General features: G+C 48.6%; 1 protein-coding gene across 1 annotated transcript in view; it reads left to right on the top strand.

Moving 5' to 3' along the window:
• RERE (arginine-glutamic acid dipeptide repeats) overlaps window positions 1-12,802 on the top strand; it is a 323,357-nt gene extending 310,555 nt beyond the window's left edge. Inside the window, 3 exon segments of the mRNA XM_060259535.1 lie at window positions 6,387-6,533; window positions 8,324-8,504; window positions 8,993-12,802. Of these exon segments, the coding sequence (XP_060115518.1) occupies window positions 6,387-6,533; window positions 8,324-8,504; window positions 8,993-9,026 (362 nt within the window). The 3' untranslated portion in view covers window positions 9,027-12,802.
• Window positions 12,803-16,883: the final 4,081 nt, after the last annotated feature.

The raw sequence follows: 16,883 nt of genomic DNA on the forward strand, positions 1-16,883 counted from the left end.
AAACTCTTAATACTTTATTTGCACAGAAAGTTAAAATACATATGTATGGACTTCACAACATGACCATGCTAGAAGGAGACTTTTTGAAAAACAAAAGCTGGGAATAACAGTCCCTGTAAGACTACCGTAGGAAAAGGTTAGGGAATTATTCTTGGCACCAGTGAGAGAACACTCATGTACCATATAAATCACTGACCACTGTTTACATTATTATGCATCTTTCTTTGCCTTGACACCAAGTTTAGTAAATACAGCTTTTACAAGAGCTATGAAACTCTTTAATTCAGTCTTTCCTTCTAGTGGCTCCCTTGGCTCTTGCACTGTCTTTCCCCACTCTAGGTCTCTGGGTGACCTCTGTAGTGGAGAAGAGCTTGCAAACCTCCCTATTTCCTCCTCTTTTCCCATTTCACACATGGTGGAAATAGTAGCTTCCTATGGGTCAGTGCTCAGAAGCTGACTAAGGTCCCAATGCTAAGCGCATTTACTTGAGAGTAAACCTGCATTAAGTTCCTCCTTAGCCTCCAGGAACCGCACAATATGCGTGGAAGAGCCGCATGTGGTTTCCGAGCTGCAGCTCCAGATCCTCTCTGCCTCAGTCAGATGAGCAGACAGAGCATCTCTGTCTGGGACAAGTGATGCTCTGTATTCTTGGGGGGGGGCACAGTGGGAGGGCTTCTGGTGTCCTGGCCCCACTGATGGACCTCCTGTTGGCATCTGGGTTTTTTGGCCACTGTGTGACACAGCGTTGGACTGGATCCAACATGGCTTCTCTTATGTTCTTATGTCTGGGGCAGTGATGCTTTGTATTCTTGGTGCTTGGGGGAGCCACAGTGGGAGGGCTTCTGGTGTCCTGGCCCCACTGGTGGACCTCCTGATGACACCTGGTTTTTTTGGCCACTGTGTGACACAGAGAGTTGAACTGGATGGGCCATTGGCCTGATCCAGCATGGCTTCTCTTATATTCTTATGCCCTAACCTCTCCGTGGTCCAAGGACCCCCTGTGTGCCGCTCTGCTCCTCCCAGGGATCTCAGGTTCCAGGGAAGATACATCAGGATACATCTTTGTGGCTCCAGACTGGCCCCAAAGGCCATGGTTTCCATCCTTGGTAGAGCTCTCGGTTCAGGTCCCCTGGGAAATTTCCATGAGCCCAGACAGTAGGGGGGCCCATTTGGCACCCGAATTCAGAGTGACTCCATCTGACCACATGGCTCCTGAAAGGAGCAGACTCCTGAGTTTTGGCTGCTGCTCGGAGGTCGCAAGACCATCATTGCTTCCTAGAGGGCCTCCGCAAGATTCATCTACAATACTACATGGGAAAGAACCTTCTTGAGGTGCTGCCAATGCAAGCACGTCAACCCCAGCCTGGACCATTGGTTGATCCTTCTTCACAAGGTGTTCATCAAAAAGCAAAACAAAACCCACACCCTGCAAACGTCCACCTTTCATTGCCAGGTAGCAGCTGTCTCCACACTCCTACCTTATGAAGCTGACATCCCTTAACTAGATGTCCTCATATCTTCTGCTTTCTCCATGGGGCCACGCAGATCAACCCACAGATTGCCTTCATGGAGACTGTATATAATTCTTCCGGTTCTTGTTTAATCCTCTCCTTGAGTTCTTAAGGGAGGTTTCCTCTTCAAATGACTATGTACAGAAACCCTCTTCCTATCCGCAGTGGTTTTGGCTAGAAGGGGATTGAAACTGGAAGCCTCGTCTGCCAGAAAAAGCCTTCGTGTCTTCCACAAGTTCAAGGTGATGCTCAGGCCAGATCCCACCTTTATCACCCAGGTGAACTCAACTTTTCACAGGAGTCAGGAGATTCCTGTCTGGGTGTGATTTGAACCTGCACAGGCTTGCTGGGGGCACGCCCTTCTCAGAAACGAGAGCTTTTAGAGGCTCCCATCTGTCTGGGCGTAACAGCCCTTCTCTTCCTAGCCCCTGCCGTGGCTCAGTAGCTGGTTGTGTTGTGCAAGTAGTGAGTTAGAGCAGTGGATGGGGGGCGGGGGGGGGGACACACCCGGATTCAGATCTGTGCTCAGCTGTGAAACAACCTGGGGCCAGTTGCACACTCTGGGCCTCACAGGATTGTTGTTGAGATAAAATGAAGAACTCTGCACGTGGCTTTGTGCTCCTGAATAGGATAAACAGCTAAAAGAGAGCCAGTTTGGTGTAGTGGTTAAAGTGCGCGAACTCTTATCTGGGAGAACCGGGTTTGATTTCCCACTTCTCCACTTGCCGCTGGAATGTCCTTGGGTCAGCCAGAGCTCTCACAAGAGTTGTCCTTGAAAGGGCAGCTTCTTTCCACCCCACCCACCTCACAAGGTGTCTGTTGTGGGGGAGGAAGATAAAGGAGATTGTGAGCCACTCTGAGACTCGGAGTGGAGAGCGGGATATAAATCCAATATCATCTTCTTCAAAGCTTAAAAGAGAGCGCTTTCTCTGCTTTGTTCAGCTTTTTCTGGGGGCAGAAATGAAGGCCCGGGGATCACCTGAGCCTCTCGTTTGAGGAGCCCACCGAAAGCTGCAGCTGGCCCTGACTTGGACAGCCAAGGCAAGCCTGATCTCATCAGTTCTCGTAATCTAAACAAGGTTGACTCTGGCGAGTACTTGGGAGGGAGGGAGACCCCCTTGGAATACCAGATCTGGGAGGCTGAGGCAGGATTTATTCAGCCTCCTCTCTGAATATCCTCCAGGCCCCCAGTGGGGGGTCAGTCACCAGAGGTCGCCATGACATCCAGATGCACACAAACACACAGAGTAAATAAAAAACATCCACAAAACAAAGCAGCCACAGGGTAATCAGTGGACTCCCAGATTCAGTGGGAATTTCAGACCCCCCCCCTCCCCGCCCCAATCCAGGACTAGACCAGAGCATTCCCAAAGTGTTGTGGTGCTACAGTGATCAGTGAGGCCAGCGGCTGTTTTAGCTGATCGCAGCACAGATGAGACAAACTCCGTTGAAAACCTAGGATTGATTTGTGCTGTGTTGTGTCAGTGGCCTGTCTGTTGGAGTGCAGCCCTTGCCAAAAGAGGAATCCCGGAGACAGTGTCGCGCAGAGGAATCGCTGGCTGCCGTCAGGGGAGCTGCACAAACAGGCCTAGCAGACAACCTTCCCTTGCGGATGTGTGGCTATGTAAAGCCATTCCTAGCTGCAGGAATCCAGGGCGCCCTGACGGCAAGCAGCTCACGTTGCAGAGTCCTCAGCAGAACCTTCCCCGCTCAGCCCCACAGCAGCGAGATGAGAATCGGGGTCAGAACGACCCGGCCCTTTTCTGGCCGCCTGAAGGAAGCAGCTGTCAGTGAGATCCCGGGATTTTCATGATCTGGAACTCTAAATGAAAGACTTGCGCTGCAGCTGCCTGCTGTGCGCTTGTCCCACTTAGGAGGTGAGGGTGGCCAGACCCACAGAGTCCTGTAGCTGAACAAAGATTTGAATTTGGGTCTCCGGAGCCCTGACTAGAAGTTCTCCGCTCCACCAGCGCTCTCTGTCCAGCGAGGGCCAAGCTGACCTTCACTTTCTGGTGTGCTTTTTCCTTTCCTTTTTTTTTTAAATGAGGGTGGTGTCCAGGGGTCAATTCAGCAGCAGGAGCTCCTTTGCGTATTAGGCCACACCCCCTGATGTAGCCAATCCTCCAAGAGCTTACAGGACTCTTCGTACAGAGCCCACCGTAAGCTCTTGATGGATTGGCTACATCAGGGGGTGTGGCCTAATACGCAAAGGAGCTCCTCCTGCTACAAAACGAGGCCTGGTGGTGTCCGGTCTCTGGGAGGGGCCACCCCTTTCCCAAGGTCCTGGTGACCAGCCAGCCTGTTCTTCTCTGCAGGAGGGGTGTGAGGTTTGCCGAGGGGCCGGTGGTGTCGGCTGACAGGCTCATGTGTCTGGGAGGAGGCGGAAAGCTTGTTCTGGATGGGCTCGTCGTCTGCCTGAAGCAGCAGGCTGGCCGGGCGAGCAGCCCTTCACCAGGCGTCAGGGCTTGATTCTCTGGGCCTCCACGTGGGGACGCAGGGCCTGTTCCCGGCTCTGCCTGAAGCGCAGAGCTGTGCCCTGTCATAGGATTGTAAGAAAAGCCCTGCTGGGTCAAGCCAAAGGGTGAGAAGCATTCTAGTGCCCACTGACTTCTCCCAGCAGCTGGTATTCAAGGATACGCTGCCTAGGCACATGGAAGGCTCCATTTTGGATTGGTTTGTGGTGGGGGTGGGGGCGGGGTTGGTCATTTTGATAGACCTGACCTTCCATGAATTTCTTTTTAAAGCCGCCCGGAGGGCTGTCCCTACATCTGGTAGCAGCAGCTGCTTATTATGTGAGGAAGTATTTTGCTTTTTCCCCCCCCTTGTCTGTTTTTTTTGTTTGTGTGGCATCTAGTCCCTCCAGCATGACCTGTCTGCTGTTACTCATGACTTGATAAACTTGCCCTGACCTGGATAGCCCAGGCGAGCCTGATTTTGTCAGATCTCGGAAGCGAAGCGAGGTCAACTGTGGTTAGTACTTGGATGGGAGACCTCCTTGGAATACCAGAGTCGGGAGGCAGGGGCAGGCACTAATCAGCCACCTCTCTGAATATCCTCTAGGCCTCCAGTAGGGGTCAGTCACTGGAGGTCAGCATGACTTCCAGGTCCAGACACACACACACAAAAAGAAAAATAACCCATTAAAAAAGACTAGATAAACTCCAGTTTAGACTGCTGTATCATTTTCTCTGTGTGGCTGCCTTGGAAGACTGTTTGGAAGCTCCAGTTGCTCTAGAAGGCAGCTGCCAGGCTGAAAACTGGGACCGGTCCAACCTTGTCCTATTCAGGGGTGGAATTCTAGCAGGAGCTCCTTTGCATATTAGGCCGCATACCCCTGATGTAGCCAATCCTCCAAGAGCTTACAAAAAAGGAGTCTTGGCTACATCAGGGGTGGATTGGCTACATCGGGTGTGTGGCCTAATATGCAAAGGAGCTCCTGCTAAAATTCCTCCCCAGGTCCTGTTTATACCGGTTCTTAAAGAGACAGCCTTGCACCGTCTGCATTCTTAGAGCAGGGGTGGCCAACGGTAGCTCTCCAGATGTTTTTTTGCCTGCAACTCCCATCAGCCCCAGTGAGCATAGCCAATAGCTGGGGCTGATGGGAGTTGTAGGCAAAAAACATCTGGAGAGCTACCGTTGGCCACCCCTGCTTAGAGCATTTCTAGATATCTGAATGAATACCTTCTTATTTAGATCCCGCTTGGGTGCTTTACAATGATCCAAGGAGTGCTTTTGCCTGCCTTTGCCAGATGTCTGTCTCATGGCAAGAAGCCATTTGGGGGAATAACAGCCTCACCTCTTGGGAAACCCACGTGGTTCCTCGACTGGCTGGTTTCAAGAAACTGGTTTACAAAGCAAAACTGAAACCGTCTTTTTTAGAATGCCCTTTTCCCTGCGAGAGTCCCTGACAGTTCTTTAGATTTAGTGGTGCAGTTGGGTTTATTTTTAAAACCTTCGGCATGGCAGATTTTTAGCTAATTTTGTATTGTGACTTATTTTACATCTTACCAATTAAAGACTGCTTGGCAACCTGATGCCATTTCCGATAGAGTCGGAAGGGACCTCCAAGGTCATCTAGTCCAACCCCCTGCACAGTGTCGGAAATTCACCCCCCCACCCCCACCCCCAGTGACCTCTGCTCCATGCACAGAAGGTGGTAAAAAAAAACAAACTCCAGGATCCCTGGTCAAACTGGCCTGGTGAAAAATTGCTGGCCGACCCCGAAGTAGTGATCAGCATTTCCCTGGGCTTGTAAGAAAGGGCCACGAGACCTCAGCACTGCTGCAGCCCTTCCTGCCCTCCTTCTCTTGAGCTGCCTAATTCACAGAATCAGCGTTGCTGTCAGAGGGCCATCTAGCCTCTGCTTAAAAACCTCCAAGGAAGGAGAGCCCACCACCTCCCCAGGGAGCCCGTTCCACTGAGGAACCGCTCTAACGGTCAGGGAGTTCTTCCGAACGTGCTCCATGTTAGGATCAGTGTTCCCGCTAAGCTGAGTTGGTGTGTGCTAGCTCACAGATTTTTAGCCTCCAGCTCACACCTTTTTGTCTCAGCTCAGGAAAAATAGCCCCAGAGCAAACTAATGTATGCAGCAGCTCACAACTTTAATGCCAGCAGCTCGTGACTAGTAGCTCACAAAGTAGAATTTTTGCTCACAAGATTCTGAAGCTTAGGGGGAGCATTGGTTAGGATGCCAGGATGCTCCGGAGAGTGTTGTGAGCTTTACAGTTGGGAAGCGGAGTTCTCCTCCTGCTTTTTACTAGTCAATGCCGAGCGTTGTGTGAGCGGTGATTATACTCAGGAGGGCTTTTTTCCCCCCAAGCAGGTGTTAAGTTTTGTGTGTGTTGTTTTTTTTTCCTTTCCCTCCCTCTTCCACAGGCTCAGCTGGACCTGTCCATCCCCTGGTGGACCCCTTGGCAGCTGGACCCCACTTGGCACGCTTCCCCTACCCGCCCGGCACCATCCCAAACCCCTTGCTAGGACAGCCGCCCCACGAACATGAAATGCTCCGGCACCCGGTTTTTGGTGAGTCTCTGATGAGTCGCCAGCCTCAGTGCTGCCTCGTTGGGTCTTTTCCGAGTCTGTCTAGCCCAGCGTCTTCCACCCCTTTCCGCCATTAACCAGCCAAATGCCTCTAAGCTTGACTGTGTTGGCCTTCCCCTGTTGCTTGACCTCTTCATCCGAGGTCCCCAGGACAGCTGGCAGCATAGAAACAATGAAGCAACTACAATTCCCTAAAACAACGAAGCGGCTACAACTCCCGGAAAAGAAGCACGTTGGTCAAAGCTAATAACAAAAGCCTGCGTCTAACATAGCAACCTGAGTAGCCCACGCTAGCCTGATCTCATCAGATCTTGGGAGCTCAGCAGGGCTGGCCCTGGTTAGAGACCCCTGGAGAAGCCCAGGAGCCAGTCTGGTGTAGTGGTTAAGTGAGCAGACTCTTATCTGGGAGAACCGGGTTTGAATCCCCACTCCTCCACTTGCAGCTGCTGGAATGGCCTTGGGGCAGCCATAGTGGTTAAGTGAGCGGACTCTTATCTGGGAGAACCGGGTTTGATTCCCCACTCCTCCACTTGCAGCTGCTGGAATGGTCTTGGGTCAGCCATAGTGGTTAAGTGTGCAGACTCTTATCTGGGAGAACCGGGTTTGAATCCCCACTCCTCCACTTGCAGCTGCTGGAATGGCCTTGGGGCAGCCATAGTGGTTAAGTGTGCAGACTCTTATCTGGGAGAACCGGGTTTGAATCCCCACTCCTCCACTTGCAGCTGCTGGAGTGGCCTTGGGGCAGCCATAGTGGTTAAGTGAGCGGACTCTTATCTGGGAGAACCGGGTTTGATTCCCCACTCCTCCACTTGCAGCTGCTGGAGTTGTCCTGAGCCAGCCATAGCTATCGCAGGAGTTGTCTGTGAAAGGGCAGCTTCTGTAAAAGCTCTCTCAGCCCCAGCCACCTCACAGGGTGTCTGTTGTGGGGGAGGAATATAAAGGAGATTGTGAGCCACTCTGAGACTCTGAAATTCGGAGTGGAGGGCGGGGTATACATCCAATATCATCATCATCTTCTATGCAGAGGGAAGGCAGTGGCAAATCTACCCTGGCCTGTGTGGCCCAGGCTAGCCCAGTCTCGTCAGATCTCAGAATCCAAGCGGGGTCATCTAGTCCAACCCCCCCTGCACAATGCAGGAAACTCACAAAGGGTCAGCCCCAGTTAGTACTTGAATGGGAGGCTGCAAAGGAAGTCTTTGATTGCTGCATAGAGGCTGGCAATAAGCAAACCACTTCTGAACGTCTCTGGCCTTGAAAATCTTCTGAGGTCACCATAAAGTCAGTTGTGACTTGACAGCACTTAACGTATAACATAAAAACCCAGTACAAATTTCTGTGGATCTGAATGAACGAGGGAAAGTAAGCAATTCAGGCGTGCGACCTAAAGAGTGGGGGGAAAGGTCTGGCTCCGAAGGCAGTACCTTTTGTGTATGTCGCTATTGATGAATTCCCACCTCCTCAAAACTTGGCAACTCCTTTTTTAAAAAACATCTAAGCTGGTGGGATCACCCCTGGTGCTCGTGGAAGGGAGTTCCATAAGGAGGGAAGTGGGTTTGTCAGAGTTTTCCGTTACCTTCTCTGGTCTCCCTCTACAGAGTCAGAGATCCAAGGGGGTCGGTCAGCACAACTCCTTCCATGGCGGGCGATTCACCGGTCGCTGTCCCAGGGTCAAGCGATTGGGCCACAAACAAGCAACGCGGCACATGCGTTGCCAGGGCAGCCGGTTTCCAGCTGCATGCGGTTGGAGGGCCTGACGGCTTTTTCTCTTGCAGGTACCCCCTACCCACGTGACCTGCCCGGTGCCATCCCCCCGCCCATGTCCGCTGCCCATCAGTTACAGGCCATGCATGCCCAGTCAGCAGAACTTCAGAGACTAGCAATGGAACAGCAGTGGCTGCACGGACACCCCCACATGCATGGGGGACACCTTCCCAGTCAAGAAGACTATTACAGGTAAGGAAATGGGGGCGGGGGAGAGACGCCCTTCCGTGGTCAAGCAGAAACCCCGTGAAGCCTTTTCTTTTAAACACACACGGGCTCCTTCTCTGCGGTGGCTGCCCAAGAGCTTGAGAGGCAGAATCAGGATGCCGCAGGCTCCACCAACGGAATGCCCTTTGCACAGCTGAGGGGCTGTGGCTTGGTGGCGGAGCAGCTGCTTGGCACGTAGAAGGTCCCAGACCCTGGAGAGGGACTGCCTGTCTGATTGAACAGCACTGGCTTTGATGGGCCAAGGTTCTGACTCGGTATGAGGCAGTTTTGTGTGTGTTCATGTGAGCTCTGGCCTGAGCACCTGTCCTCCCTGGATAGATGGTGCCGCCGTAGTCTTTGGTTACTCCTCAAAGCTGTGAGCAGTCCCCAGACATCCATGGGATGCTAATGGAAAACGTTCCCAGCCCAAGAAGCCCTAAACTCTTCTCCTTTTCCCCCTCTCCTCCTCCTAGTCGGCTGAAGAAAGAAGGCGACAAGCAGTTGTAATAAATTATTTATTGGCCACGCCAGCTGCAGAAGACCCCTGCCCTTCGGGAGGAGGTGACGCGGGAGCGCGCTACAGAAGATCGGGACGCGAGAGAAGCCATCTTCCGAAGACGCCTTTCTCTGTAGAAAAGGAAAAAGCCCAAGAGAGAGAGACTCGCATCAGCGCATATATTATGGGGTTCATTTGTAGAGAAGATTTCTCAAGACCGTTTTCGGGGTAGGGTGGGGGGGGATCTCCTTGCATGACAAAAACCTGTTACAAAGCCTATCGAAAAACACACAAGACTCGAGGAAATATTCAGACATGTTCCCTGGGCAGTCTAGGGGGGGGGAGGGGTGTCGGGTTGGGTGGTTTTGTTTTTTAAAAAAAAAATTGTGTTCGGTTTTGTTTTTTTTTCTTTCGAGTAGGTGCTAGAATCAGGTTCACAACATAATGCAAGCCACTGTGCGTAAAAATACACTCAATTTATATATAGATATATATATATACTTTAAAAAAAAAAGAGGGGGAAAAAAAACAATTCCAAGTTAAGTGGCATAACAACCTCTGGAAATCCAAGTGCTATAAACAAGAATTTTAAAATAAATCTACTTTTATTTTAATACATTGTAGGAAAACTTCATAATTTTAAAGAGAGCTTGGCAAGCATGGCTTTATAAGTCTGTAAATAATTTTTCGGGTTAGGGGCTAAAAATTATTATTATAATCTCCATAAAAATCCTGATTTTTTTTTTCTCCCCTCTTCCTTCAGTAACATCATAAAATCCTTACTTCTTACCTGGTGTTGACAAGAGTACAGAGTTGATTTTTTAATATAAGAGGAATATATATAATTATCCCTTTAGTTAAAGGGAGATGACTGGCGGGGGTTGGGGGAGGCGGGTCAATAATTTCAAAATGGGCAGAAGCCTGATTTTCTGGTTTGGTAGCAACGTGAGCATTAAAGGGAGTTGCAGGGATAATGTTACAGAACTATCCTTTTCTTTTGCGTGTGTGCGTGTGTGTTCTTTTTAATTTAATTCCTTTGTTTCCATGGTTGTCCTGATTGCCTTCCTCCTTCCTGAGCATTGGTTTTGTCACCATTCAGTCGCTCAGCAGGTAAAATACATTACATCCGCATTTGGGGATAGGGTATTGAAGGTAAAAACAAGGCCTGTGTCGTAGCCTTCATTCGGCATGCCCCACTGGTTTGAGACCATCAAGTGAAACAGAGTTAGTGCCGGTAGTGTTTGTTCAAGTTATGGTTTTTTTTGAAGACTAATGTTGGCCATTCCCAGAATAGCTTTTTTTTTTTTAAAGAAAATCTATTCCTCCTCCTTTATACATGTAACATCAGCCTGGAATGTTTTATCTTGTACAATGTGCGTGCAACTTTGCACCATCATTTTTTAAAAGATTGGCTAAGTTTTTGGTCAGTCATCTAGACCTTCAGCCACAAATCCCACCGGAAGCTCCACGTGAGGGGCGGCTACCACACACGGAGCACTCCCCGGACTTTGGAAAGGACCGTGTGATTATTGGAGCCCACACCGGAGCTGCTGAACTTGTACATGTTTTGATAGAATGCAGCAATACACACCAAACTGTTTTGTTTTATTTTTTGGTGGTGGGGGGGGGGAATAATTTTGTACCTGTGCTGAATTAGATCTCATCGTTCCAGGCCTTTATGCTTTTGGGAGGGAGGGAGGAATAGGCAGAAAGGGGCTGTCTTCGAATAGCTTTCGTGACGGCAAAGCTTACATTGCACTCGCTACAAAAGGTAAGATCTTTCACGGTCTGGGTTTACTTTTTAATAGAGCCGGCCGTTGGCAGAGTTTTGCCGATAAATCCAACACAGTGAACCACCAGGGTTAGGTATCACCTGGACTTAACCCAGAGAGCATAATCCCCTAGGAAGTTGTGCAGTCTGTTCGAGTGCTGCAGAAATGAACAACTCCTGCACGTGACTTGGCTGAAGAGGAAGTTGCAGAGGAAAACTTCCCGGTGGATTGTGCCTTGACTCCTCATCTTAAACTGGACATAGCTGCATCATATTCTCCACCTGCAGTACTTGAACGATTATCATATTCATTTAAAAAGGCTGTGCCCTGTTTTCCGCTGGAGGGCCACCATAAAGCCTGTAGGTGACTTTTGAGGCAAAATGTGACAAACGTACCTCTTTTTTTATCCCCCCTCAAACTATGACTTTCAATACAAAGGCAAAATGAAATCAGGAGCAACAGTGTATATGTCCTCAGTTACAGTTTTTTTTGCGTTTGTTGCATTCAAACACATTTTCTTTCTTTTTCCCCCCTTCCTCGTTTGGAGGGCTGTTATCTTTTTCTGCAAAGACTGTTAATCCGTGGCGGGCCTTCAGAGAGCTTCGTTGTGCTGCATCAGATAACCTCGTAGCTAATCATTGGCTGCCTCCAAAGACGCAGGGCAGGTTTTAAACCCACATAACAGAATTCAGGATTCTCTTTCTGCCTTAGATCAGAGAAAGAGGGTTTCTTTGCTGGGCGTCCCACCTCTTCCCCAATTCCTGCTCTATCACCCGCAGTCATTTCTCACTCTGGGTCCATCCCTTGTTTGGAATCTAGCGTTTGCTTTTGTGCCAAGACCCAAGTGCCCAGTTGGTGCTAAAATACATCCGTGTGTGGCATTTCTTCAGCCCCCTTGGCCAAGTGAATAGATCATGGCATTATGGCACTGCTTGCCCCGTCTAATAGCCGGGCAAATTGTGTCAGTGCTTGCCTCACCACTTGGCAAACCCCTTGGCACAGTCTGCGGGGTCCATGGGAGACGATTTCCGGATAGGGCTCTCCTAGGAAGAGTCATGCGTGCCTTCTCCCAGGATATACTTTGCACTTTTGGGAGCTAAAACACTGAATTCAGGAGTGCAGTGAAGTCTGGCTGACAGAAACACGGCAAACCGGATCAACGCTTTTAACGTTGCAAGCTAGTCCAGAATTTTTCCGTTTGTAACGCAATCGTTTGAAAGCCTAATATGCATTACGGCCACATAACGTCTAGTCTCCCAGGGCAGGACATTCCCAACAGACTCGGCTGTCTTTAAGGCACATCCCTACGATCAAAGATTCTTCTCAAGGAAACCAGAGGCTGGTGGCTCTTGTAAGGGTGAGACTGGATTTGTAGAGATCTCCCGTCCCTTCCCAAAACTACAATTCCCACAGTTCTTTAGGGAAAATAGTTTAGCGTGGATGACAGCTTGTGGCCTTTGCCCCTTCAGGTTACATGTAGCACTTTGTGATTCCACCTTTGAATGTGAGAGTCTTATTTTTTATGTTTAGGGTTAGTCTTGAATCATTCCGGGGTGCCAGAAAAATCTGGAGGCTGTTTCGTTCTTGAATCTAATGATTAACTACAGTGTTGTTTGTTCTTGAGCTCTGAGGCCACCATGCCCTGTTTCAAGCTCCCAGACATTTTGGGGTTATCTGTTCAAATTCCTTAATTTCCTCTCCCCTATTTGAATTTTTTTAAAATTATGTTTGCTTTTCATGCTCCCCCCCCCCCTTCCAAACCGTCTCTTGTTCTGTGTCGTCATGGTTTGACCTAGTTTCACTGCGCCGTTTAAAAAGCAGAATATACATTCTGACAGCTACGTTTATATATATCTTGAGGCTTAGTGTATATATGAGTAGTTTGCCATGGGATAACACAGTGTAAAACAGAGTAGAAAACCCAGAAATCGTGACTTCTGTGTTCTCTCCATTTGAGTATTTTGTAATTTTTTTGAAATATTTGTGGACATAAATAAAAACCAAGCTACACTACAGCAGTTGGGTTTTGTTTACAATGTGTGTGTGTGAGAGAGAGAGAATAGGTGTGGGGGGGCAGTTTAAGATCCTGGGAATGGTTTTGTACAGAGGTTGGAAAGAAATGAACCCAAAAAAATTGAATCGAGAACCAAAAAGGGTAAGTCAGAAACCGAGTAAAGGGCCAGTCGCTAAAAACATATATAAATGTAATCAAAAATGCATGTGTTTATTTATCAAATGGTTAAAAACATTTACGCTGATTTATGATTAAACACATTTATTCAGTGCTCAACATTTGTGGCACGTTGGCTCTGGCCATTTGTCCATACTTGTAAATTTTGGACCCAAACTGGGAGGCATACAATAGCAACACCGTTCAGCATGTCAGCATCTGGCATGGCACAAGGCTAGACTCCAGGGGGCCTCATGAACACTCTGCACACCTTGTGTCGATTGATCTGCATTAGAAAAATCCTTTTGGGTCCTACATCAACACATACATTGTTTTATTAATGCGTCATGTGCCTGACCACCGAAGAAGACCTAGCTGGGCTGAAATGCATTGAATTGCACTAGTTCCCATGTATGATTATGGTATTTTTATTTTGTAATGAGGCCATAATTGGCCCATAAATGTTTTTAAACATTTGATAAATACATGTATTTTTAATTACATTTGAGAGGGGTGGCCAAACTGGCACCATCAGCCAGCTTGGAGAAGGCATTTCTCTCTCTAAATCACTTCACCAAGCCAGCCAGTGGCTTTGGGAATGCATTTAAAGTTGCTTGCTTTCCACCTCTCCCCCATCTATTTGCTTTCTTTCCACTCAACTTCCTTCCTTCGCATCTCTAACATGACATTTATTATATGTGGCTCTTAATGTTAAGCAAGTTTGGCCACGCCTGTGTTAAAGGAACACAAGCCCTGTTTAGTCTAAATCAAAGTTGCCAACTGATCAGCCTGGCTTGCTCTTAACGCATTTAGCAGCCACAGATCTGCAGAAGCTAGCAGACGCTTTTCTGATCAAATGAGTGTTTAAAAGCACTGGAGGAGAAGTTGGCAGCCCTGCCCAGAATCAATATGAACATCCTTAAGAAATGCCATATTTGAGCCAGTGTGGTGTAGTGGCTAAGAGTCTTGGACTAGTAGTATATGGGAGAACCAGATTCGAATTCCTGCTCATGTCAGGGAAGTTTGCTGGGTGACCTTGAACCAGTCACACACGCTCAGTCTGACCTACCTCACGGTTGTGAGGAGAAAATGGAGGAGAGGAGAATGATGTAAACCGCTTTTGGTCCCCACTGAGGAGAAAGGTAGGGTATAAATTAATAATAAGAATTTGATTGTCAGGCTGGTTTCCCCAGTACTGTTGCTGCTAAGGGAAACCTTTTACCGAGTACCTCTGCTTTTTCTGTGACTGCAAATGTGGTGGAAAAGAAACAGGATTTTATTGTTGAGAGAAGCCTGTAAAATTATTGATTTCCCTTTTAATTAGTCTGGTATAAAGAGGAATGGGATCGACAGCCTGATCAGACAATTTAACTTCCCGGTCTTTCTATTCAGTTTTGCACATTAATGTAATTGTGTTGGTCATCCTAAAAAGTGTGCTTTTGTCTCCGCTTTCATCATTGCCACTATGCCTATTTCTGACAATTTGAGTGTGAAGCAAAAGGCTTGTGAATTTACCGGCTCTTCTCCTCCTGGAAATCAGAAATTAAATCTGCTTTGGCCTGCAGATATTGAACTTAAAGAGTTTACTCTGCCCAGCCAGGCCTTTGCCGGCAGCTCAAGTTTCCTGTCAGCCCTGAAGATTATTTTAAAAACAGAATCTAATAAATTAAGTCTCGTGATGCAACCAACCGGGGCTTAGAACCAGATTAGTTCACAGCCTCAAGAAATCTCTTGCCCCAGAAGTTTTGATTGTCTTATTCCCAATTCTTTCTGTACTGCATTTTTAAAAACTTCTCACCACTCTTCAACTGTACAGCTGAAGGCAACTCACACTGGTCTCCCATCCAGACCCTGGCCAAATCCAAGCCATGTTCACCTTGGCTGCTGTGTCATGTGCCATCGTTATGACATGCGCTGGGTGTAGCGGTTAAGTGCGTGGACTCTTATCTGGGAGAACCGGGTTTGATTCCCCACTCCTCCACTTGCACCTGCTGGAACGGCCTTCGGTCAGCCATAGCTCTCGCAGGAGTTGTCCTTGAAAGGCCAACTGCTATAAAGAGCTCTCTCAGCCCCACCCACCTCACAGGGTGTCTGTTGTGGGGTGGGGGGAAGGTAGAGGAGATTGTGACTGCTCTGAGACTCAGATTCATAGGGTCGGATATAAATCCAATATCTTCATCTTCTTCTGATACCAGAAGGTGGGAGGCCAAACTCATCCACCCCACATCCTCTTTGTCACAGAATTATGTTCTTATACACACACACACACACACATATTGGCCACTGTGTGACACAGAGTGTTGGACTGGATGGGCCACTGGCCTGATCCAACATGGCTTCTCTTATGTTCTTATGTGACACAGAGTGTTGGACTGGATGGGCCATTGGCCTGATCCAACAGGGCTTCTCTTATGTGCTTATGTGACACAGAGTGTTGGACTGGATGGGCCATTGGCCTGATCCAACATGGCTTCTCTTATGTTCTTATGTGACAAAGTGTGTTGGACTGGATGGGCCACTGGCCTGATCCAACAGGGCTTCTCTTATGTTCTTATGTGACACAGAGTGTTGGACTGGATGGGCCATTGGCCTGATCCACCATGGCTTCTCTTATGTTCTTATGTGACACAGAGTGTTGGACTGGATAGGCCACTGGCCTGATCCAACATGGCTTCACTTATGTTCTTATGTGATACAGAGTGTTGGACTGGATGGGCCACTGGCCTGATCCAACATGGCTTCACTTATGTTCTTATGTGACACAGAGTGTTGGACTGGATGGGCCATTGGCCTGATCCAACATGGCTTCTCTTATGTTCTTATGTGACACAGAGTGTTGGACTGGATGGGCCACTGGCCTGATCCAACATGGCTTCTCTTATGTTCTTATGTGACACAGGGTGTTGGACTGGATGGGCCATTGGCCTGATCCAACATGGCTTCTCTTATGTTCTTATGTGACACAGAGTGTTGGACTGGATGGGCCACTGGCCTGATCCAACATGGCTTCACTTATGTTCTTAGAATGGCACCTTCTGCCTCTTAGCTTCAGGCAAATATTATTTGGCGCTGTTCCCTTTTTTTCAGACAGCAGGCACATCTTAACCTGGCACATCTGCCCCTTCTCCCCTTCCAACCCTAAGAAGGGGCAGAGCGCAAAAGAAGGCACCCCCATCCTCCATTATTTCCAATGGTGGACCTCTAGATGCCACTTGGTGCTTTTGGGGGGGTTTTTGGCCACTGTGTGACACAGAGTGTTGGACTGAATAGGCCATTGGCCTGATCCAACATGGCTTCTCGGATATTCTTATGCAGGGAAGGCATTTAAAAGGAGCACAGTCCCTTTAAATGTGATGGCCAGAATTCCCTTCAGAGTTTAATCCTGCTTGTCCCAGCCTTGCCACTGGCTCTACCCCCAAAGCCCCCAGACATTTCCTGAGTCAGACCTGGCAAACCCTACTCCAGGAATTTCTCAACCCAAAATTGGCAATGCTAACCACTGTCTCCCACCAGTTCCTGAGCATGGCCTGGCAACCCTTCTCCACACTGGCGCTTTAAGGCCTCCATTTTCTCCCTCCCTCAGGATGAGGCCTTTAACGAGCAGACTGGAGCCTGGGCGGCCATTTTGTGTCTGTCTGAGGGAGAACCTAGCTGGTCAGGGAGCCTCTCCCAGGTAAAGGCCTCACAAGAAACTCTAGACATTTTCCTCTGTGTTTGTGAGGAGGGGAAATGTTGCCCTTCAGCCTTTGTCCAGCCTCTGGGAAGCTCAAGAAGAGGGAAGGGAGAAACTGGGTTGTTGAGCAGAATAAAGCTAGAAATAAACATCCTCCTGCCCAAGAAATATCCTCCTTGCCTAAAGGAAACCCAAATCTCTTTTTTTGCTAGCTGTTTTTCTGCAAAATGTTGGCTCCTGAAAGGGAAATTGC

This window comes from Heteronotia binoei, chromosome 18, assembly GCF_032191835.1.
Source record: "Heteronotia binoei isolate CCM8104 ecotype False Entrance Well chromosome 18, APGP_CSIRO_Hbin_v1, whole genome shotgun sequence".
NCBI lineage: Eukaryota > Metazoa > Chordata > Lepidosauria > Squamata > Gekkonidae > Heteronotia > Heteronotia binoei.